Source organism: Aspergillus niger (assembly GCF_000002855.4).
Source record: "Aspergillus niger supercontig An16".
NCBI lineage: Eukaryota > Fungi > Ascomycota > Eurotiomycetes > Eurotiales > Aspergillaceae > Aspergillus > Aspergillus niger.
Window position 1 is genome coordinate 189,924 of NT_166531.1, and position 19,877 is coordinate 209,800.

The 19,877-nt window shown below is 50.6% G+C and overlaps 10 protein-coding genes across 10 annotated transcripts; 4 read left to right on the plus strand and 6 right to left on the minus strand.

The window, feature by feature from the left end:
* Position 1: 1 nt before the first annotated feature.
* On the minus strand, positions 2 to 2,290 carry An16g01020 (uncharacterized protein; the record flags this gene model as incomplete). The annotated part of the gene is made up of 4 exons (XM_059744899.1): positions 2 to 1,126; positions 1,179 to 1,935; positions 1,988 to 2,110; positions 2,181 to 2,290. Coding segments are annotated over 4 exons (2,115 nt in total), but the record flags the coding sequence as incomplete, so codon positions are not given.
* Positions 2,291 to 2,751: 461 nt separating this feature from the next.
* An16g01030 (uncharacterized protein) lies at positions 2,752 to 4,479 on the minus strand (the record flags this gene model as incomplete). The annotated part of the gene is made up of 4 exons (XM_001397379.1): positions 2,752 to 3,126; positions 3,177 to 3,499; positions 3,550 to 4,183; positions 4,261 to 4,479. The coding sequence occupies 4 exons, from the start codon at positions 4,477 to 4,479 to the stop codon at positions 2,752 to 2,754; spliced, it is 1,551 nt and encodes a 516-aa protein (XP_001397416.1).
* A 1,573-nt stretch (positions 4,480 to 6,052) lies between these two features.
* An16g01040 (uncharacterized protein) lies at positions 6,053 to 7,681 on the minus strand (the record flags this gene model as incomplete). The annotated part of the gene is made up of 1 exon (XM_001397380.1): positions 6,053 to 7,681. One exon carries the CDS (start codon positions 7,679 to 7,681, stop codon positions 6,053 to 6,055), a length of 1,629 nt encoding a protein of 542 aa, XP_001397417.1.
* Positions 7,682 to 8,376: 695 nt separating this feature from the next.
* An16g01050 (hypothetical protein) lies at positions 8,377 to 8,905 on the minus strand (the record flags this gene model as incomplete). The annotated part of the gene is made up of 2 exons (XM_059744901.1): positions 8,377 to 8,581; positions 8,709 to 8,905. The coding sequence occupies 2 exons, from the start codon at positions 8,903 to 8,905 to the stop codon at positions 8,377 to 8,379; spliced, it is 402 nt and encodes a 133-aa protein (XP_059606628.1).
* Positions 8,906 to 9,141: 236 nt separating this feature from the next.
* An16g01060 (hypothetical protein) lies at positions 9,142 to 9,783 on the plus strand (the record flags this gene model as incomplete). The annotated part of the gene is made up of 2 exons (XM_059744902.1): positions 9,142 to 9,274; positions 9,470 to 9,783. 2 exons carry the CDS (start codon positions 9,142 to 9,144, stop codon positions 9,781 to 9,783), a joined length of 447 nt encoding a protein of 148 aa, XP_059606629.1.
* A 45-nt stretch (positions 9,784 to 9,828) lies between these two features.
* Positions 9,829 to 12,910, minus strand: An16g01070 (uncharacterized protein; the record flags this gene model as incomplete). Its single annotated transcript, XM_059744903.1, has 12 exons — positions 9,829 to 9,975; positions 10,094 to 10,153; positions 10,228 to 10,317; positions 10,397 to 10,483; positions 10,575 to 11,006; positions 11,113 to 11,287; positions 11,344 to 11,499; positions 11,569 to 11,772; positions 11,823 to 11,952; positions 12,000 to 12,664; positions 12,708 to 12,790; positions 12,842 to 12,910. 12 exons carry the CDS (start codon positions 12,908 to 12,910, stop codon positions 9,829 to 9,831), a joined length of 2,298 nt encoding a protein of 765 aa, XP_059606630.1.
* A 374-nt stretch (positions 12,911 to 13,284) lies between these two features.
* Positions 13,285 to 14,276, minus strand: An16g01080 (uncharacterized protein; the record flags this gene model as incomplete). The annotated part of the gene is made up of 4 exons (XM_001397384.1): positions 13,285 to 13,827; positions 13,884 to 14,039; positions 14,092 to 14,178; positions 14,241 to 14,276. The coding sequence occupies 4 exons, from the start codon at positions 14,274 to 14,276 to the stop codon at positions 13,285 to 13,287; spliced, it is 822 nt and encodes a 273-aa protein (XP_001397421.1).
* Positions 14,277 to 14,635: 359 nt separating this feature from the next.
* Positions 14,636 to 16,124, plus strand: An16g01090 (uncharacterized protein; the record flags this gene model as incomplete). Its single annotated transcript, XM_059744904.1, has 6 exons — positions 14,636 to 14,659; positions 14,702 to 15,012; positions 15,070 to 15,277; positions 15,334 to 15,537; positions 15,598 to 15,888; positions 15,948 to 16,124. The coding sequence occupies 6 exons, from the start codon at positions 14,636 to 14,638 to the stop codon at positions 16,122 to 16,124; spliced, it is 1,215 nt and encodes a 404-aa protein (XP_059606631.1).
* Positions 16,125 to 16,515: 391 nt separating this feature from the next.
* An16g01100 (hypothetical protein) lies at positions 16,516 to 17,207 on the plus strand (the record flags this gene model as incomplete). Its single annotated transcript, XM_059744905.1, has 4 exons — positions 16,516 to 16,633; positions 16,790 to 16,839; positions 16,943 to 16,976; positions 17,062 to 17,207. The coding sequence occupies 4 exons, from the start codon at positions 16,516 to 16,518 to the stop codon at positions 17,205 to 17,207; spliced, it is 348 nt and encodes a 115-aa protein (XP_059606632.1).
* A 295-nt stretch (positions 17,208 to 17,502) lies between these two features.
* Positions 17,503 to 19,296, plus strand: An16g01110 (uncharacterized protein; the record flags this gene model as incomplete). The annotated part of the gene is made up of 4 exons (XM_059744906.1): positions 17,503 to 17,562; positions 17,634 to 17,859; positions 17,973 to 18,232; positions 18,289 to 19,296. 4 exons carry the CDS (start codon positions 17,503 to 17,505, stop codon positions 19,294 to 19,296), a joined length of 1,554 nt encoding a protein of 517 aa, XP_059606633.1.
* Positions 19,297 to 19,877: the final 581 nt, after the last annotated feature.

The following is a 19,877-nucleotide window of genomic DNA, read 5'->3' on the forward strand; positions in this document are numbered from 1 at the left end:
CCTCCCCGTAATCATACCGCTGCCACCCGGCATCAAATCCCTCGGGCGCCATGCCCATAATCTGCGTCTCCAGATTCCCCACCGCTTCGAACCATTCCATGAGCTCGCGCGTCATTTGCGCCCCGTCCAGCGGTGACTGCTCCTGCGTGCCTGTTGACTGGCTGGGTGCGACTTCCACCACGTTGCCCAGATCCCCTCTCTCCGCTGGCACTGCGACGCCTCTCCACTCCGGCTCCGGCTGACTCTGCACCGGCCGATGCATCAGTTGTGGGCCCAGCTTCCTCAAGCTTCGAATGGACTTCCACAGCCGCAGCGAGATGTAAGATCTGGTCGAGAAGCCCTTGATCAGCTCCAGGGCCGTGTAAAACTCATCCTTGCACGTGGTACTGAACTGAGTCGGTGCCTGCGTGACAGCTAGAAACACCACCGCGACAGCAGACACCAGAAACCAATTAAAAGTCACCTGCTGCAAGCGATAGATATCTGTTGTCTCGTTTAGATTGGTGATGAATCGGATAGACTCCTTCGCCAACTCCACCACAGTCTGCGACTCCGCAGGGTACTTGGCGATATGTGCCGCCGAGTGCAGCACAGGTCGATGGATCAGCATACGCAATTGATTCGCCCTCAAATACAGCAGGGACCGTAAGCGACGCAGGCTCCGTGGTTCCTCCTCGTCCTTATGACCCTGATGCGACTCGATCCTCAACACGGGAGGAATATCACCCGCCCATCGCTGGACTTGCCAATCGAGGTAATTCATCTCCTCTTTCTTAATCTCGTTCGTGTTGTTGAAGGCGGAAATAAACTTCCACACTTTCGCCGCGATCCGACTATACCGAATCATGACACACAGGTAGGGCGTCTTTTCCTCCGGTTCAGGTAACCACGGGTCAATGTCGCTGTCTTCGAGGGAAAATGGCATGCCGGTGCCGAAGCTCCAGCGAATATCGAGAATGTAAATGGACCAGAAGAGTCGGAGGACGCGGTCTTTGCCTGCTTTGATGATGGATGGCTGGCTGAGGGTTTCGCGGCGGTGAAGGCCTCGTTCGAGACACATGCGTTCGACGATGCCGATGGTGCGCCAGGCGAGGGTTTCTTCGTCGATTTGGAAGTAGAAGATGGCCTACAACTATTTAGCCACACATTCAGGAAAAGAAGGTATGTGATGTACTCACCACCAACGTCAAAAAGATGATATTCTTGATCCCCGCCGCTCCCCAAACGAAGTTATCCGCCACTTCTCGGACACTCTCGAACAAACTCATCGCCAGGGCACTGCTCCCCGCTGCCTCAGCCGTAAGCGCACAGGCAAATACCAGGCGCAGGATATGCACATCCGTCCTGTCCAGCTGTTCAGGACCGTCGGGGCCCTGAACGACGGGCACCCGGGGCCACGACTCGGCCCCATACAACAACTCCACCTGGTGCAAAAGCTGCGATAGCTCCAGCACAGGATACATGACTCCCATTTCCTCCTCGTACACGCGACACAACCGCAACGCTTCAGTCTTCCCGATAGTCCATAGTGGATCACCAGCGGGATGATGGCGCGTGCGTGGCGGCGACGCAGGCACAGGCATTGCTATCATCGCAGAACGATCGGCCTGGGTGAGACCACCCTCGTCGCCGTCAACGTCGCCGTCCTCAGCATCCGCGACATCGGGATGTTCCTCGACGATGCCGCGACGCTGAAGGCTAGATTTAGCTAGATCCAGACTGTACGCTGAAGTGGTAGGGCCTTGAAAGACAGACTCTTTTTCCTTAATGGAGGAGTGCCGCCGGAAGGGTCGCTGAGATGCTACGTCCGACCGCGGCAGTGCTGTTGCCGGTGAGACGAGGGTGTTTTGCGTCAAGGCGTGGACGGCGGTGGTGAGGGTGGTGATTTGTTCTTGCATTGCTGTCATTTGGATGAGCAGACGGTCGAGGGTTTCACTGGGTCGTATTAATGCTCTTTCTACATCTTTAGAGGAGAGGATTATCGTACTGGTTTTGTGTGCTGCTCTCTGGTCGCGGCGGAGATTCGTACACACAGTCGATGCGCTGGCGACCACATCGCTGGCAGGGTGACTGCCCGTTACATTTTATTTTACGACGCTTGCATTCATTGCTAGAAATTCAGTTAGATGCGATTATCAACGAACATTTGTCCAGTAGCTAAGGGAGGGGAGCAGCAGTACCAAGCTTTGGCGATGTATTTGCGACGGCGTTTGCGCGGTCGCGTCTCGTCCCGATCGCCGGGATCGTCGGTTGGGAGTCTCTCCCACGGCTCGATTGAATGGCCATCCATCTGATAAAATTTCCTGATGGGTGGATATCCGGAAAACAGCGATGAGATGTCCTCCAGGGGAAAAGAAGGCAGAATCGAAAGATGGAAGAATATTGCTGAGGCAGCGAATCCAGCGATGCATCATTGGATGGCGGCGGTGAAGGAGCGCCGATCGGCCACCACGGCGGGGTTCCGCAGTCTAGTTTGCAGCCGTTTCTTTAGCACGAGAATCCCTCTGGCTGTTATTCGTCAATCAAAGAGATGGCTGACCGGGCTACGGTGGGACAAGATGCAGTTCCTCGGCTGAAAGTGGGTTCAATGGGTTGCTGTGCTCGCTACGTGTCCTTCGTACGAAGTCGCACTGTGTCCACCCTAATGCCACGGAGAATGGCAGTAGCAGCTAGTGAGATAGAGATAACAGGTGGTGGAACATTCTACTGTGTATATACATCCAGAATCATAAAAGTCGTCACCATCCACTCTTACAAATCCTTCGTCCGCTCATCACTCTCGGCAATCCACTGCTGCAGCTTCGTCGGATCCCTCGGCGTAAAGCCCACCTTGAATGGCTTGGGCTCCGTCGTCAACCCCGTCGGGATCTCATTGCACTCGAGCGCATCCAAGATAGGCCGATCGGCCAGATCCCGCGATGGGTGCATCGTGAACGCGGTGATCAACCGGACGTAAGCCGTGAAGAGCTCGCGGTTGGCCAAATGGGAGCCGGCACACATGCGCGACCCAGCGCCATAGCCATAGTGCGGTGTGCCCGAACCCTCACCCACATCCAGATAGCGCTCGGGAATGAACTTCTCCGGCATCTTGAAGTGGTCTTCGTCGTAGTCGGCGGCCCAGGCGTTCTGGTTTGGTTAGCAATCACACGTCGTGATCTGGTAGGGTGCAAACTTACCATGAAGAAGGTCGTTCCGGCAGGAATAGTGGCGCCGTTGTACTCGATATCCTTGGTGCTCTCGCGGGGCAGGCAGATGGGAATGACCGTCCAGAAGCGGAGGGTTTCGCGGACCAGCGCGCTCACGTAGGGCACCTTCTCCTCCACCAAACACTTCTCCCAGGCGTCGCCGTTGGGGTAGACCGTCATAATTTCATCGTAGGCCTTTTGCTGGATCCGCTGGCCGTCCTCGGATGCCAGGTATGCAATGCCCATGACCAGGTTACCGGGGACAGTGTCTAGTCCGGCAGACACCATGGTGACGCAGATGGATTTGATTTCGGCTGGTTATTGTCAGAATTACTCCATTGAGGAGCGCGTGAAGAGTGCTCACCTTCGTTCAACTTGGCCTCGGGGTCCTTCAGAATGTTACCCGTGATGCATGGCTTGTCGGTGCCCTTGGCAATACGATCCTTGAGAATCTCCAGCAGATAGCTCAGATACTTGTCACGACGCTCACGGAACTCCTGCGCCTCGCGGTTCTGCTTGGGGAAGATACGAAGCAGGGGGATGTAGTCCTGCCAGTTGTTGCTGGTACTGCGGAAGTTGGCGACACCACGTTCCACATTGACGATTTCGTGCAGCAGCTCATCGTTCACATTGCCCTCGATACGGAACCCGTAGTTGAGGGTGAGACTGGTGTTGAGGGCGAAACGCTGGAAGTAGGCTTTGGGGTTGATATCGCGGGCACCGTTTTGGCTGTCCTTGAACAGCTCCTTGATACTCGCGGTGCATTCGAGGTCGATGATGGGCATGTAGGATTGCACGGCGGGGCGGTTCAGTGCGGTCGCAGCGGCCTTGCGACGACGCTTGCAGGATTCATCCCAGGGAGAGGTACCGATGGTGAAGCCCTGCGAGGAGGATACGACGCTGTGGAAAGTGTGGAAGGTGGGACGCGAGATGAGGGCGGACTGGTCTTTGATCCAGAGCTGGCGGACCGAGTCGAAGCTGTTGGCGAAAACAACGCGCTGGACAGAAGCAAAAAAGTGGGCGGGTCAGGAACAGGAACCGTTATCGATGGAATCTCCGATCGCATTTTACGTACCTTATTGCCCATGCGTACTTGGAACACCGGCCCAAATGACTTAGCCCATTTCCGGGCGACGACGGCATGCTGAGTGCCCAGTTGAAGGAGGTTGCCAAAGAGAGGCACGCCGGGGATTTCGGGGATACCTTTGATCTTGGGCACATCGGTGCGGTTCATGTACCGCACCAGGAAGTAGATGACCGCTGCAGCGGCGATGAGAATCGTCTGAACGGCCATGTTGGTAACGTAGACGATATGCTGTGGATTGTTCAGTTCCTGGGAAGAATGTGAGCGAGCGACGCGATCCCTTTATAAGTGTGCTGGCCGCAATGCAGCTATCCTCGGCTGGTGATGGTGGATACGATCTGGAAACAGCCACCCGCCGTCATCATTTCCCACGGCTCCATTTCCGACAAGCAAGAACGTCCAAGCTTTGGCTGGTCCAGTCCGGGCACTTTGGCTTTCTCTTTCCCCGCACTGCCGCTCCCAATCTTTGGCAATCAGCGGCCCGACATTGGCTTTCCACTCATGCCCCAGTGCGGCATTTCGGAATGTCCTTCCGCACGGCGGTTGGCCGCGGAACTTCCACCCCCGTAGTAGTGATGTCTGCTTGCAGACGAGAAATGAGGATCATCGCTTGATCGGAATGATACAAAGGAAGATAGATTGCAGAATCACGGATTCGCATGGAGTGTAGTCTCTAGTCTTACGTAAGTGCGTTGATAGCACCTCCTGCAGTGTCCTGCAGCCACGGATATCGGCAATATATATGTGGTGGTCCCGAAACCTTCTACGAATCCAATCGCCAAGGCATCACCCCAGACCTTTACTGGTAGTATGACCAGCTTCGTACTCGATGGTAGTACTTACTAGTAGTACTAATACTATTGAGGAGATCCAAAGTACGGATGCCTTTTTCGGCTGCAAGGAATGATCTAAGTCGTCATGTTCTAGTCTAGGTCTTCCTATGGAGCAAATCTACGTATACCCACGTATACCCGATGTCAACCCTTTATGTTCTCAGAAGAGCGGTACTGTCAAAGTTCCACTGGGACGACATATGAACAACAGAGATAGAAACTCCAACACAATTGAAGAATATATTCTAGAAATTATTTGTAATTCTCCCGGTACTCCTGCATCATCCGTTATTCCTCAAATGTCCATGTCCTTTCTACGTCCACTTAATAATCACGGCCTGCGTGGTCGCGGATGCGTTCCAGGATGATAGTAAGGATTTGGTGCATCATATGCACCTCCGGAACTCTGTTCGATGATCTCTCCGTGGCTGACCTACTCTTCAGAGAAACATGCGTTAGGCTTTGTAACGGACAATTATGATTCAAATATGGTCAGTTGAGAAGTACACCTTGATATGCTTATACATTCTCCGAACTGTACCACATCTAGTGCTGCTTTCCTACTTTTACTTTTTTACTTTTCAAAGAACTAAGGTCTGGAGGATATACCATACCCTGGAAACGCAAGGGTGTACTGTGGCAAGGGGTCTGAATAAGCACTACCCCCACCAACACCGGCAGCGGAACTACAGCTGCACGATGGATAAGACTTTGCGAATAAGCGAATCTTATTTGATTCCACATACAGTGAAGTACACGTGGCCCGACGCCCAGGTAAGACAGCACATCGAACAGAAAAGAAAAAAGAAAAAGAAAGAAAAAGCATAACGGGTATCTATGCATACATGGGGATCTTAACCGTCAATCATTACATGGCGTTATGCGGACCAGCCCAAAGAGGAAACTCCGACAGATCGCTCCCTGATATACCTCTACCGCAAACCAGACGCTTAGGCCATGGATGCCTTGCGCGAAATGGTAACCTGACTGGACCGACGGACGGCTGCGTGCCGCTGCCGATCCGCTTCCAGGGTCTGGGCAAACTTACTTCGAGCCCGAATCTCAGGTCCCTTCCAGTAGAAAATGTATATGGGGACCGTCACCAGAACGGACAGACAGCCAAGAATGGTGCTTGCCCATTGTAGATGAAATCTGCCACCGATGTTGGTGTACATGGGTGTTGCGTACATGGCTGAGAGTCCGGCAAGCAGATCTCGTGCAAAGCCATTGCCTCCCGTTGCGGACGCGGAGTATTCTCCATATGCAGCAACCATGTAGTCAATTGTCGCCATGTAGATGCCGTAATTGGCAATGGCAATCAGGAACACGAATACCAACGGCACGATCCAATGGGTGTACTCAGGGCCCATTGAGGTCCAGGCAAAACCAAACAATCCAATTGTTTCGAGAGGCGCAATGAAGAGCAGAAGCAGGAGGCGTCGCTCAGTGTATCGAGATGCATTTCCCTCACGGCGTCTCACGACTTGTTGACGGTAGATGTCGGGTAAGAAGATGCCGTAGGCAAACAAGTAGCCGATCACGATGGCAACGAAGCACAGACCAATTTGGACGGCATTGAAACCCCACTGTGCGAAGACTAAAGAGAACGACTCGATGCAGGTGAAGATGAGCGCATCAGAGAAACCAGAGAGCAAAGACAGGAAGAGCACAATAGGTTCACAGAGAAACATCTCGAAGGGTCGGCGCCAAATGTGTAGAACCTCCTTGATATCCAGTCGAGAAGGCTTGAACTCATTCGGCCCATACACATTGGGATCCTCGCCGGTTTGCCGTCGGCGTTTGGCCTCTCTATCAAGAAGGATCGTCGATCGAGTCTCACAAACAAGGAAAAAGTGCAGGAGCTGAGTAATACCACCAAAGATAAGCTGGATCCAGAAGTTCCACCGCCAGCTCAACCATTGCTGCATCATTCCGCCAAAGATTGGTCCAATGGTGGTGCCTCCCACGGAGGACAAGACCACGTAAGCGACAGCGAAGCCCTGGTCATCGGGCTCCCACATGTCAGCCGTCATTCCGAGAGTGACAGAGCCGCCTGCTGAGCTAATACCACCAAGGCCACGACAGACAACCATCGTTGCGAAGTTAGGAGCAAGCGCACACGGTATCTGCCAGATATTCACGAACAGAAGGCTGAGCTGCATTATCGGCCACCGGCCATATTCCTCACTCCATGGGGCCCAAAGTTCACAGCCGAAAGCATATGCGACAAGGAAAATCATTTGGCCTACCCGGGCCGCCTGTTCACTGATATGAAAGTGTTCGGAGAGTTGCGGGACGGCGTTGGAGTAGGTGCTGCTGTTGAAATTCATGGACATTTGCACAACGAAGATGACCGTAAGTATGGTCCATTTCTTGTGCCAGGGAAAGCAGAAGCCCAGCTTCTCGTAGCAGTCGTCTTCGGTAAGTTCTCGTTTCACGGGGCCGTGGAACTTCCCTTGGATTTCACTATCGTCATCTGGCTGTGTGGCATGCTCCGCATGCATATTTTCCGGTTGGCGATCCGGACTCAAGGCGCCCTCCTTTCCCGAAGGCTTCTCTAGAAGTTCTTTTGTATCCATGATGAGCAATTTGTTTCTTAGGCGATCCAAAGAAACACTGTTGTTATGGGGTTCATGAAATCTTTCACGAACAGGACAACGACCAAAGTCGTAAGGTCAATTTAGAGGTTAGGCGAGGATTGAAGTCCTGTACCAGCAGAACGGAGCTCCAGACATGGACAAGGAACGGGAAGGTGGGTGGATGTAGTATAGAAGGAGAGCGCCAAACCAGGAACAAGACGGGCGTCTTATATAGTAAATATCGCATACCTCAGCCCTGCAGAGCCAACATCGGAGAAGAGAGTGCTAGATTGCACCGCTCTAGGAAAGCAATGGTGGCACGACGTCATGAACATCGGAGTATCCGAGGGAACGATTGTAGTGTGTAGCAGTAGGCGTGCGGAGGGTGCAGCTCCGATATCGATCAATTGCCGTGGGGCCATGGCCGGGACGATCAATGAGAATGCCTGGAACGCTCTGGATTAACTTTCATTGCTTCTCTCCACCATTCCTGCGTCGATGAGGGATAGCCGCACATGGCACACTCAAGTGACACAATGCACTGCGCCTTGTACCCAACGCCTGCAAAGTCCCGCCCTTGAAAAAAGAAAGGAAGAATTTGAACATTTCTATGACAAATGGATCCGAGCTACACACCATCATCGGCATTACCCCAAGAGAAAGCCAATGCCGAAGCCATGAAAGACCTTCGATACTCATTGGGGTGTCGCGCCAATCAGCGGCTCAAGCGCTTGTCGGGGTGCCCAAAGCGGTAGTCCGAGGAGCGACCGCATCCAAAACCGTGAGCATTGTTTGGTCCATCCACCTTCACTAATCACCCATGACGCCATCCCAGAGGCAAAACGCTTGACAAATCCGGTTTGCAATGGGATGATATCCACGTTCTTACTGCATGTAACCCTGCGGCATGGCCATCCATGGACAGGTGAAGCGACCTATCACTTGACATGAACTAGTTTTGCTTGAACCAGCCGGGCATGGCCAACGTTGAGAATGGTAATGCCTGGTGGAAGCGGAATAGAATCACCTCATGGGGCGACCAAATGGCATCGCTGGCTCTAGAACATTGCATCTTCGAGAAAAACCGAGCACCGCCACATTCCTGGGGGCTGCTTCTAGACAATCTACATCAAATAACTCCTTACCGTGCACATTGTGTAGAGTACACCCTAGTTGATGCCGTCTATCCCTTGCTTTGAGAAACGGGCACTGGTCACGGCGCATTGCCGCCGTCGCGTGGCTGTCGGAAAAGAGACCGAGGGAGTGTCATTGACAACCGAACAGCAAGACGACTATAGCCTTCGATAACGGAAGTCAACGGCCAATAGCGTCCAAGGCTGCATTCACAATGTCCTTTGACAGGTCAGTGACTCTACCTTTCACGGCACCTTCTTGGCGTTACCACTACATTCATGAGATGATGCATCTGGTAGTACGATAAACATCCCGAGATTGCCAAGATGTTGACCGAGCCGAAAACGTCTCGGGTCGGCATCGGTAGGGCTGGTGAAACGCTTTTCGTACGGAATGTAACCCTTTTGAACTGGCCGTACTGGTCATCCAATCAATCGCCCATAGAGGATAACAGGATGGGTGAGTCGAACACCGAACAACTATATCAAATGTTCCAGTCTCACATATCCTTGTATCATGCACGCGGAGGGGTCTAGGCTCAGGAAGAGGCGAAGGCGGATAGACTGAGGTATCCTTGTGTAGCTCGATCACTATGCTGTTTGCCAGTAGTTTTCACGATAACGAGCCAGGTATGGAAGCGTTGTTGATATGGAGTACCGGACTGGTCCCTCGTGGCTATCCGTGGAACATGTGCCATTGATGCAATTCCATTGGCCGTGCTTGCATGGGTTAGACAAGATGTTACATTCCTGGCATGTAACCCTGGCGGTGCTAGCAGGCATGAAGGGAGAAATGGGGAGAAATGGGCGAGGAATGAGGAGGGAAAGGAAAAGAAAGGGTCACTCCCTTGCGCACTCGGCAAGTGTTGCCCCCCGTATCCGGGGGCGCCGAAACATTCCTCATCGGGAAGGCAGAACAGCAGTCCACCATCTGCCATCTCGCACCATATCTATCTACATTCTGCATGACTCTACACAACTGGCCCCTTGCTGATCCCCCACACTGTCTTCTGATTAAGCTGCATCGTTTAGCCCATCGCCTCGACATGAAGATGAAGCCCAATTCTTGCCCATTGTAAGGAAAAGCAACCAGAAATCTCTGATCCACAACGCCCCCGCAGACGGGAGATCGGTTAGAGTATGCCGGACCCGCAATCTGGCCTTCAGCCAGCCCCTCAAAAACTCAAATGCCGGGTGCTAATCATCGTCGTTCAGAGGTTGATCTAGATCGCGATCCAACTCCACTCCCTCCCCATCCCTCTTATCGTGACTCGGATACCGCTCTGTATGGACACCCCATGACAAGCCCACTGCCCACTTGTCCTATCGATCCTGTAATCTAGACTGGCCTAAACAACCCCTTTGTTGATCTGCAGCGATGGTTAATTGGGTAAGAAGCCATCATGGCAATACAGGCTGGCCTAGACTAGCGAAAACTGGCGCGTGATAGAGTAAAGGTACTCGGCAGACATGGCAGAACAAGTTGGCAAGGTCTAATGCACCCTAAGGACCAAACCGCTTGTAGATCTGCACGAGTGGGGTGACTGTTCAACCGAGTACATCAATCACTCTCCAGGGAAACTGGCTTTTGCTTTCCAGGTCCCGAAAAAAAAACGCCAGGCCTTGTCTTCTGTCCCATTTCCGCCTGCCGGGGATTATCACAGAAGATCTGGCACAAACATTGTGTCCTGACCGAGGCACTACCTATTGGTTTCGTGGAGAGGCGGTATGTCGCCCATGGGGTCATAGCTCTCGCATACCTCCTCCCATAACGAGCCCTCAATGACATCATCAAAGATGAGCTGGCCGTTCAGAGGCAGCTGAAGCCAATCGAAAGCATTCTCCATGGGATCTAAGTGGCCGGAAATGTTCATTGATTCAAGTGTTGTGGTTGGTGTTCCTGTTTGTCCCGCGGAAACGGAACCATCACATTCAGCTCCGCGGCGCCACACGGATGACTTCATGGTATTCGGGTGGACTGATACGTTCCCTTCACGTTCTAAGAATGTAAGAGCTTTGATTGCGCGATGGCTGCTGTTGTTCGTTGAACTTAATTGGCCCAAGAAGCGGAGGTTGAGGCGGTAAAGGTGTGTTGTTCGTTGAGACAAAGTGGTATCAGTCGACTTGGCGTTCAAGAGATGCATGAGAGATGAAATTGCCAAGCTATGGACAGCCAATGGGGACAAGGCTTCCTAAATCATAGTTCAACATTTCAGGTTAGACTTCATTCTAGGCAAATTTGCACACAAAAGAGACAAGAAAAGAGGGCGCTGCCGGTTATTCATCAAGTGGGCATACCAATGGATAGAGGTTTCTATACGCATTTACAATGGAAGTAATGCGAATGGCGGAAAACGTTGCTGATTGGATATGTACCATATCCGGGCACTTCATTTCCTCCAAGTCATGCATCGATGGGACCGCCTTGATGAAGGGACGATGAAGCATAATTTTCAGTGTGTGATATAGTAAGCTGGACATATGTTAGAGTTTCAACATCCAACCTCATGCTCTTCTGGGAGTACATACTTGAATTGGTAAACAGGTGGGCTTGGCTGCTTCGTGGCGGTGGCAGGGAGTCTGAGAGTACTAGGTAAATTGTTGTAAAATTCGGACATGGCAACATGAATTTTCGTGGCTTTCTCTTCCCTTTCTTGAATGCTGACGGAATATGTGAATGCATAACTTGATGAGTGGTTAGTTTGGATCTTTGCAGAAGGCTGACACTGCCAGTTCTATGCAGTAGCCACTCACATTTCATCCAGGACAGGCGATACCATCCGTAATAGGTTACATGCATATTGAAAGTTTGACATACTGGAATACATCAGTTCAGGGGCTGAACTGTCAGATGACGGCCACAGGCGGTATTCGATGCTCGGAATGATTGGGACTGGTCCTGGATACATGTCACCTTCTCGTACAGCGCTTGGTTGCCCAAGAATCTGGGCTATATGCCTTCTACAATGTCAGCCATGTGGTTATGTTGATCTCAAGACGAAACTAACTTTTCCAGCAACCAGACACCCCACCAAGCAAGTGATTTGGCTTCTTGGACCTCTTTTGACCCTTGGGTCAATTCATTCATAGTAGACAACACATGAAGTCCAAGAGTCAAAGATTGTCGAAAGGCGATCCCTGAAACCTGTGAGTATCTGGACCACGGTGATGTCAGACAAGCTTACCGATATACTGCGAAGCAGATGAAAGTCTATCGAGTGCTAATTCCCTCAGAGCCATAAGAGCTGCGGCCAGAACAAGGGACAGACTTGGATATTCCAGTTGTGCGAGTATTTTTCCCTTTGCATGCATAGCAAGGGCCTCGGATGATATTCCCCATGCGTGAAGCTGTGTTTCACCGGCATAATGGGCACTGTAAGCTAGTATTGCTGCGAACAACGTTGGGGTGGCATAGCTGCCGACTCCACCATTGGTCAAATCTTGCTGGAACAGAGGCTCATGGACAAGAACTGGCCATGTATTTCTCCAAGTCCAGAATTCCTCCAGCAGATGGGCTTGTAGATCATAGGGAACGAGGATTGGATCTTCCGACAGTGATTTATCATCTTTCGAGGTGCTTACTGGGCTAGAATTCCGCATTTGTTCATCAAGCTCTCCAGAGCAGAACAGCCCGTACGCCCCTGACAGTCGGAAATCAAGTCTGAAGCCTGAAAGAGCTTGAGATGTATGCTCTACACTCGGCGGATTTAGCGCTTCCTCGGGCTTATCGGACCCGAATGTTGAAAAAGTACTATTATCTGTAACATTTCGGGCTGTTGCCAGCTGATGTTCCAGAAAAGCAATGCGCGAGTGGAGTGCATGAATATAGCACTTAGTAGGAGGCCTGGGACTGTATCAACAATAATACCAAACAAAGCCTCTAGAGTACATACTTTCGCTTCTCGAGGTGATACGTATATCCACAGTCGCGGTCCTCTCTTTCACAGACCTGACAAATAGGCTTCTGGCCATCGCACTATGTTCCGGGTTAGATCCGCAGCCAGTTGCTATCTGCCTTGAGACTCACCCGACATTTCTTCTTTCTACATGGTATACAGGCAATGGAGACACGCTTTCTTCGTTCTGTAGCTGGCATTTTCAAAGTAGCGAGATGATGAGGTATTAAGTCGATGTGCATGAAAGGCTTGATTGAAAATGGGTGACCCTGAGACTGTGGGCCCTGAGCGGGGTGGTTTGTCAGCAGAAAAATGGGGCGCAACTCAGTTAAAGTTGAGGATCCTGTAATCCTAATTATTAATGTTAGTCCGATTTATACGAGCATCTACTACCATACGGTCATTCTCGTCGAACAATATCATACAACTGAAAGTATGGTCCAGAATTGTTGTTTTCGACCAAATGGTAAGTATCTTTCAATAATAAATCAAGTCATCTAAGTTGAGTTTGAAAGATTTTATTACGGGTATTCTCCTTTGCATACTTCTCAACCACCTCAACCACTGTGTTATTCTAAGCCTTGTTTTCTCCGTCTTTTCGTGCATTCCACTCCCGATCAAACCGAGTAAGCGCTCTCTGCGCTGTAGGCACGCAATCCAGCGCCTTAATCGTGATCCTCTCAGGGCAGCTGACCATATACCATACTGCTTCTGCAAGATCTTCCGGTACCAGGGGTTCATAGCCGTAGAAAAATTCATCCATCGCGTTCTGATCATACTTGACGCGCTGAAGATGGAAATGGCTGACCACACAGCCCGGTCTGAGGACTGAGACACGGATGTTCGATCCAGCCGTTTCCATACGCAAGCTATTGGTAAATGCCTCAAGACAGGCCTTGTTTGCGTGATAGACAGCTTCGCCTTCAAAAGGAGGGCATTCAAGCCCCGTAACGGACGAGACGTTTATGATAGTGCCGCGCTTTCTGGGCCACATGCTCTGGTTCAGCACGCTGTGAGTCATATACATCACTCCAGTAATGTTGGTGCCATTCATTTGCTCCACCATCTCAATAGGGAGTTCCCAGAACCTTCCTGGCGCACCAAGGGCGAGACCAGCCTTTGACAAGAATCAATTGTCACATCTTTTATCTCGAACAGCGAAAGCAAACTTACATTGTTGATCAAAACCTCAATATCTCCTAAAGCGGATACGATAAGTTTAACAACCGCATTGACCTCCGCATGACTTTGGATATCAACACTATAGGCGCGAACATTGACATCGGGGCATTTGCTCTCGATTCGAGCCTTCACAGCCTCCAGCTTGTCCTGAAACTGTGTCAACAACTGCTGTATAATTGACGTTCTTTATAATCATTACCCCGCTTCTCGCTAATAGAGCGACATCCATACCCTTCTCTGCCAAAGTCATAGCAATTGCTTCACCGATGCCCATAGAGGCGCCGGTCTTGATATGGGTAGCAATGTGTTAGCACCGGACAGGAAAAGGACGCCAAATGAGGCACTCACTATCACCGCCGTGCGGCCTTTCAAATAAGACTCCATTATAAAGCCGTTTAATACTCTAGCAATTCACAATTCCTTTCCAAAGGATGTTACAGCCAGTTCTGCTGTCTTGCTATGCGCACCTTAAGTCGCGGCCGGTGGGGGTCAATCATATTTGGTGGGGTGAACGGGTAATGCCATTCCGAAGTGGAGAACCCCGACTTGGCCAACTCTGGTTATGATATCAGCGTAGATTTAGGCCCAGTATATACTATGATTCTATTCTAAAGGGTACAAAGACGTATAAATTAACCTAACGTTGATAATGCGATTTTGAACTTTGCAACATATTGTAGCCTTCTCCCTGATCCGCAGAATTTTCAATCCCCTGTCCCCATCAACCGAGAATAAACCCAAACATGGCAAACGTCAGACCATTTACTGTAAGTTAGCTGATGGCTAGCGTGGTTAATGATACTGAAAAGGAATATCTGAAGGTCCATATCTCCGAGGCCCTCCTTGAAGAAGTCAAAGCGAAGCTCAAGCTCGCCCGTCTAGATGAGCGTATGGGTGAAGTGGAATGGAACGACCTGGAGATTGGACACACGAACATCAAACAGCTAGTAGAATTTTGGCGCGATGAGTACGACTGGAGAATGTTTGAAGTTTTCCTGAATACGTTTCATCACTTCAAAACGTTGATACAAGTTCCTGGTTTCGATGTCTTGGACATTCATTTTCTGCACCATCGCTCATCACGGACGAATGCGATTCCTCTACTATTTGTTCATGGATGGTACGGTAACATACTGCATCTGGTTTGCTGTTTAACGTGCTAATACGACTTTGTTAGGCCAGGGTCCTTCCTGGAATCTTTGAAGATCATACCATTGCTGACGGAACCTCCAGAAGGACGGCAGGCGTTTCATGTCGTTGCACCATCTTTACCCGGATATGGTTTCAGCGATTTTCCTCGGAAGAGCGGATTTGGATTGGAGCAATATGCCGATTGCTTTGCTCGACTAATGACCACGCTTAAATACGATAAATTTGTTTGTCAGGTAGATCATTACTCTCCTCGAATGATTCGTTTTCAAGGCACTTATCGACCGTTCAGGGTGGCGACTGGGGTTCGTCCATCGTTCGATACATGGCATTGGGGCATCCAGATAAAGTGCTCGGGATCCACATCAACATGTTCTTAGCACTTCCCCCAAGTCCAGAGAGCTCGCCTGAGAAATTTCGGCGGTACCAGGATATGGCTTATGATACGCAAGAGTTGAAGAACCTGGAGAGGACAAGATGGTTTGGACACAATGAAGTTAGTGAACCCACTAGATATCTGACTGCGCTCTTTGAATCTGACTAAAATCATTTGCAGCGCGGGTATCAGCGGGTTCAGGAGACAAAGAACGTGACGCTCGGTTACGCGTTACATGACTCCCCCGTTGGCATGCTGGCTTGGTTAGTGGGCAAATTAAAGGCATGGACTGACGACTACCCTTGGACAAAAGAAGAACTCATCCATTGGACATTCATACATTATCAAGGAAGTCCGAGTGCCGCAATGCAAATCTACAAGGAAGCAGAAGCAGTTCTTAATGAAGACAGAAACAGTATGCTGGGCAAATATATATCCCAGCCTGTCGGCTGTTCAATTTTTCCGAAGGAGGTATGTTGGCTGCTGTTGTGTTAGTGTATCGTGAGCTGACATTTCATTCATGGTGAAAGCTGTGGTTATATCCTCGTGACTGGATGAGCGAGACATGCAACATTCAGTTTTGGAGGCAACATAGATCTGGGGGACATTTCATTGCGTGGGAACGACCAGAGGCGTTGGTGGAGGATGTTGCAGAATTCTTCGACAAGGAAGGACCAGTAATTAAGAATGTTGTAAGCCATGGCTGAAAGAATAAGAGGGTACCAAGAGAAGATCAGACCACTACTTTGGGTCGGTCGATGAAGTATGAATAATATCTCATGACGTGCCCTGCTCTACTTTCCTGGTTATCGCTTTGTCATGCTCCTCTACGTTATGCGCAGAACAACTTGAAGAACTGGGGTTAAGATTTAGACGAGGACTGTCAATTCTGAGTCCACAATCCACGCCATGCATCCTGGAATCTGCCTATATATGCCCCCCTCTCCTCCATTAACTCTCGCTTCCTCGGAATTGAACCGAAGTGCGAGAATCTAATCCTGTGTACTGCCGAGCACTACTGCCGACTAATCCACAAAGCGTTGTTAGAAGATTGCTACTCGAGCATTTGACTCATGTGCCTTAGTGGCTAATCTTAGTATGTCGGTTTCTCTAACAATCCCTACCTGGAATCCTGGGAAGCTCTCATTCCGACAAGGAGAACTTCATGGTATGGGTACATACTACAAAGGTCTTCTAGGAGGGCACTGTTGGTGTGGTTTGTTTACTACTAGTAGTATCCTAACTACATATATAAATATATCAAACATTCAGCTTACCACGACAGTTACGAAACGCAGAATAGGACTGTGGGTATAATGTACGACGTGATATGTTCTTTATAGGAATTAGTGATGTTGGAATGATGTATAAGCAATGAATAGGACCAAAGTTTCGGAAGCTCACAGTACCACTGGCCTACGGGTGCGTCGTTGATTATCAGTCCCGTCCATGTAGAATGCTTCTGGATCCGAGTAGGTAATCGAGGACATCTCTCCGGAACATGAATTTTCTCGTATCGTATGAGGGTTCACCGAACGGTTCTGTGTGCCCTGTACAGGGTATAGATAAACACAATTTTACCGGATATAGAGCCAGCAGTCCCAAAAGTCAGTCAGAGCGAAGCTTAAGCCAAGCCCGCGGCAGGGCTTCTTCTGGAAGGGAAACCTGGTACCGCTGGCGATGGGGACTGCTTATTGGCTCGCAGTTCCGACTTGTTCTTGGCATTTATTGCGCTAAGCCTTTCCTGGGGTGAGTTTGCGAGTGGCCCCATAGGGCGACGACAGCGCTAGTCCATAAAGAGTCGGGGGTCCAGAGCACGTGACATCCACGGAGCGTCGATCCCGCCCGATATCCGATTGGTGGCGGAAGAGCCGTCGGACTTCCCCTCTTCGAGACGGGGAACCTGAAACCTGCAGTCGCTGCCAGCTTGCTATCCTTTTTTCGCACTGGAATCAATCACGACGTCCGCTCTCGCAAGCACTGCCTATTCCTGTTCCATGCAAATCACAGCCTCTTCTATTCTCCGAGCTGACCTGCATCTGTCCTTGCCTGCATCTGGTAGCTTCGTCTCCGCCGCTTATACACATGGTGTTCCCTGGAAGGCTTAGCACCGGCTGCTATGTATGCCGGAGGCGTAAAGTTAAGGTATGTTCGGTAACCAAGACAAACACTGTCCTGTCTGTCCATCTACGTGCTACTTAACTGACCTGGGACAGTGTGATGGGGCTCGACCAGCATGCCGTCGCTGTGTCACACAGGGAAGGCAGTGCACGGGTTATCCAGATGCCTTCGCCTTTCGTGAATACAAAGCCACGAAAGGACCTCAAACAGGCAAGGCAGTAGCCAGGAAACGAGGCAAAAAGACGGCAGACGGCGAACAGCCCTCGAGTGGTTCAGCATCACCGTCTGCAGCAGTATCAGACCAGGATGGAACTGACACACGTCTGATTGCCATTAAATCCCCTCTACACCACCTAGCCCTCCTGCTGCGATAACTCCATGTCTGGAGTGGCAGTCGCTTTGTTATTTCTTTCACCAGCATGTTCTTCCCACAGAAAAGTCTCCGTGTGAAGGTCATCTTGCGTTTCTTCCTGAGCTATATCAAGAGAAAGGGAACGACCCTTCCCTGAGACATGCTATCCTTAGCGTATCCTACCTCTCGTTATTCAACACCGCTCGCGTGAATGAGCTTTATGTGAATGCTAGGAAGCACTATGGCGTGGCCTTGAAATCTCTCACAGCGTCACTCAGCAACAAGGAGACCTCGACTCAAGACGAGACGTTTGCAGCTGCACTTTTCCTGAGTATGTTCATGGTAAGTCTACCAACATCATCCGGAATAACCGGATACGCTTGCTTACCAATCATCAGGACCTAAGCGGCGAGAGACAGGGGGCAGTAAATCCTCACATCCCTGGAATCTGCTCCCTAATGCATCTTCGGGGCAGGCCGCAGCGCAGTAGCAAATATGCCCGCAAGCTGTTCGGTTGGGCATTCACTCAAATAGTAAGTCGACCCACTGTAATCACAGTACCGATTGTTGACCGAGACCCTGCGTTGCAGCAAATACAAGCGGTAGCCAATAATCAGTTTGCGTATGCCTGCTTGCCAGCGTCTATCAACATGGCGTACAATCCCGACTACGTGCTACGCTCGGGCATTATCACCAGTATGATCTCCGGGTTCTGTCAGGGGGCCAGCGAGTTCCGAAGAACCGAACACAACTATCCACCCACCGCCAGGGCCCGGTTACTGCATTCCCTGCTAGGACGGGCGTACTTCATTATGGAGCAAATCAGCATCTGGGACGAAGCAGTCCCTCAGCATTGGAAACGACAATTCGCCACGCCGGCTATGGGCCATTTGAATCATGCAGAGCAGGCTGCTTCACGAGATCCATGGACCCCCTGCTTTTTGGCCGTTGTCCAGGCCGCCCAAATCCTCTATTTCATCCACGTGTTCGAGTGCTGGGAGAAGTTCGTTCCACTCGCATCTGCGATAAAGGATGAGCATCTTGAAAATTTCCCTGTAGAAACATTCAGCGGGATAGACGATCGGATCAGGGGCCTGATAGACGTGATTTGCAACACTGTGACTTGCACGTTAGGACATATCACCCCGAAGCATGAATTCCAGCTGCACCCCAACAGCAAGCTGGCGAATGGATACACGCTTCTATGGCCGATGTGGGTGGTTGTAAATTCTGGACTTGCGACACCAGATCAATTGGACCTCTGCCGGCTTGCTCTCGAGTGTGTTGGTTCCACCATGGGTTACCGGCTGGCCTCTGTCCTGTGCGCGGATGGTAGACCGGAAGAACCTCGTTCGAGCATACTTGAGCAATCCCCAATGACTCGCAGCCTCACCGTTGTACAATAAGCTGCACCTTATGAACATTTCATGCCGTGTTATGAGACGCGATGACCATTGTGACTTTATACCCTCCAGGCGAAAGCAGTTCCAGTGACTGTATGCCTCACCTTATTTCCATGTCGCATTTCCTGTTAGAGCTGAATACCTTCTGACGAATTAATATTTCCGTTACCTCTTTATTGATGGAAATGGCCATTTTCTTACCTGTATCTATTCCACTCAAACGACTTGTATCCGCGCTGGGTAACTCACCCCTATCTTAGAGAGCAGGGAGCAAAGCAACTTAAATACTTCTCAGGGGGTATTCTCCAGGACGCGGATTGAAAAGCAACAACTCCTACTGGACAATAGGCAAATAGAAAAGTCTACTAGAGCGAGAAAAGGACAAACCAACACCCGAAATCCCCCACTGCTTGTTCGCAAAGGGACCCCAGAAAGGGTTAGTGGGGGTGATCTTCGTAGGGCTGTACAGCATCAGCCGGGGGCTGAAGTGCCATCTACTCGGACACATAAAGTCTAGGCCAGCAATTGTGACACGGATTAATTTGCATGTGTTTGCTGGATATCGCCCGTGTTAGTATTGCAGG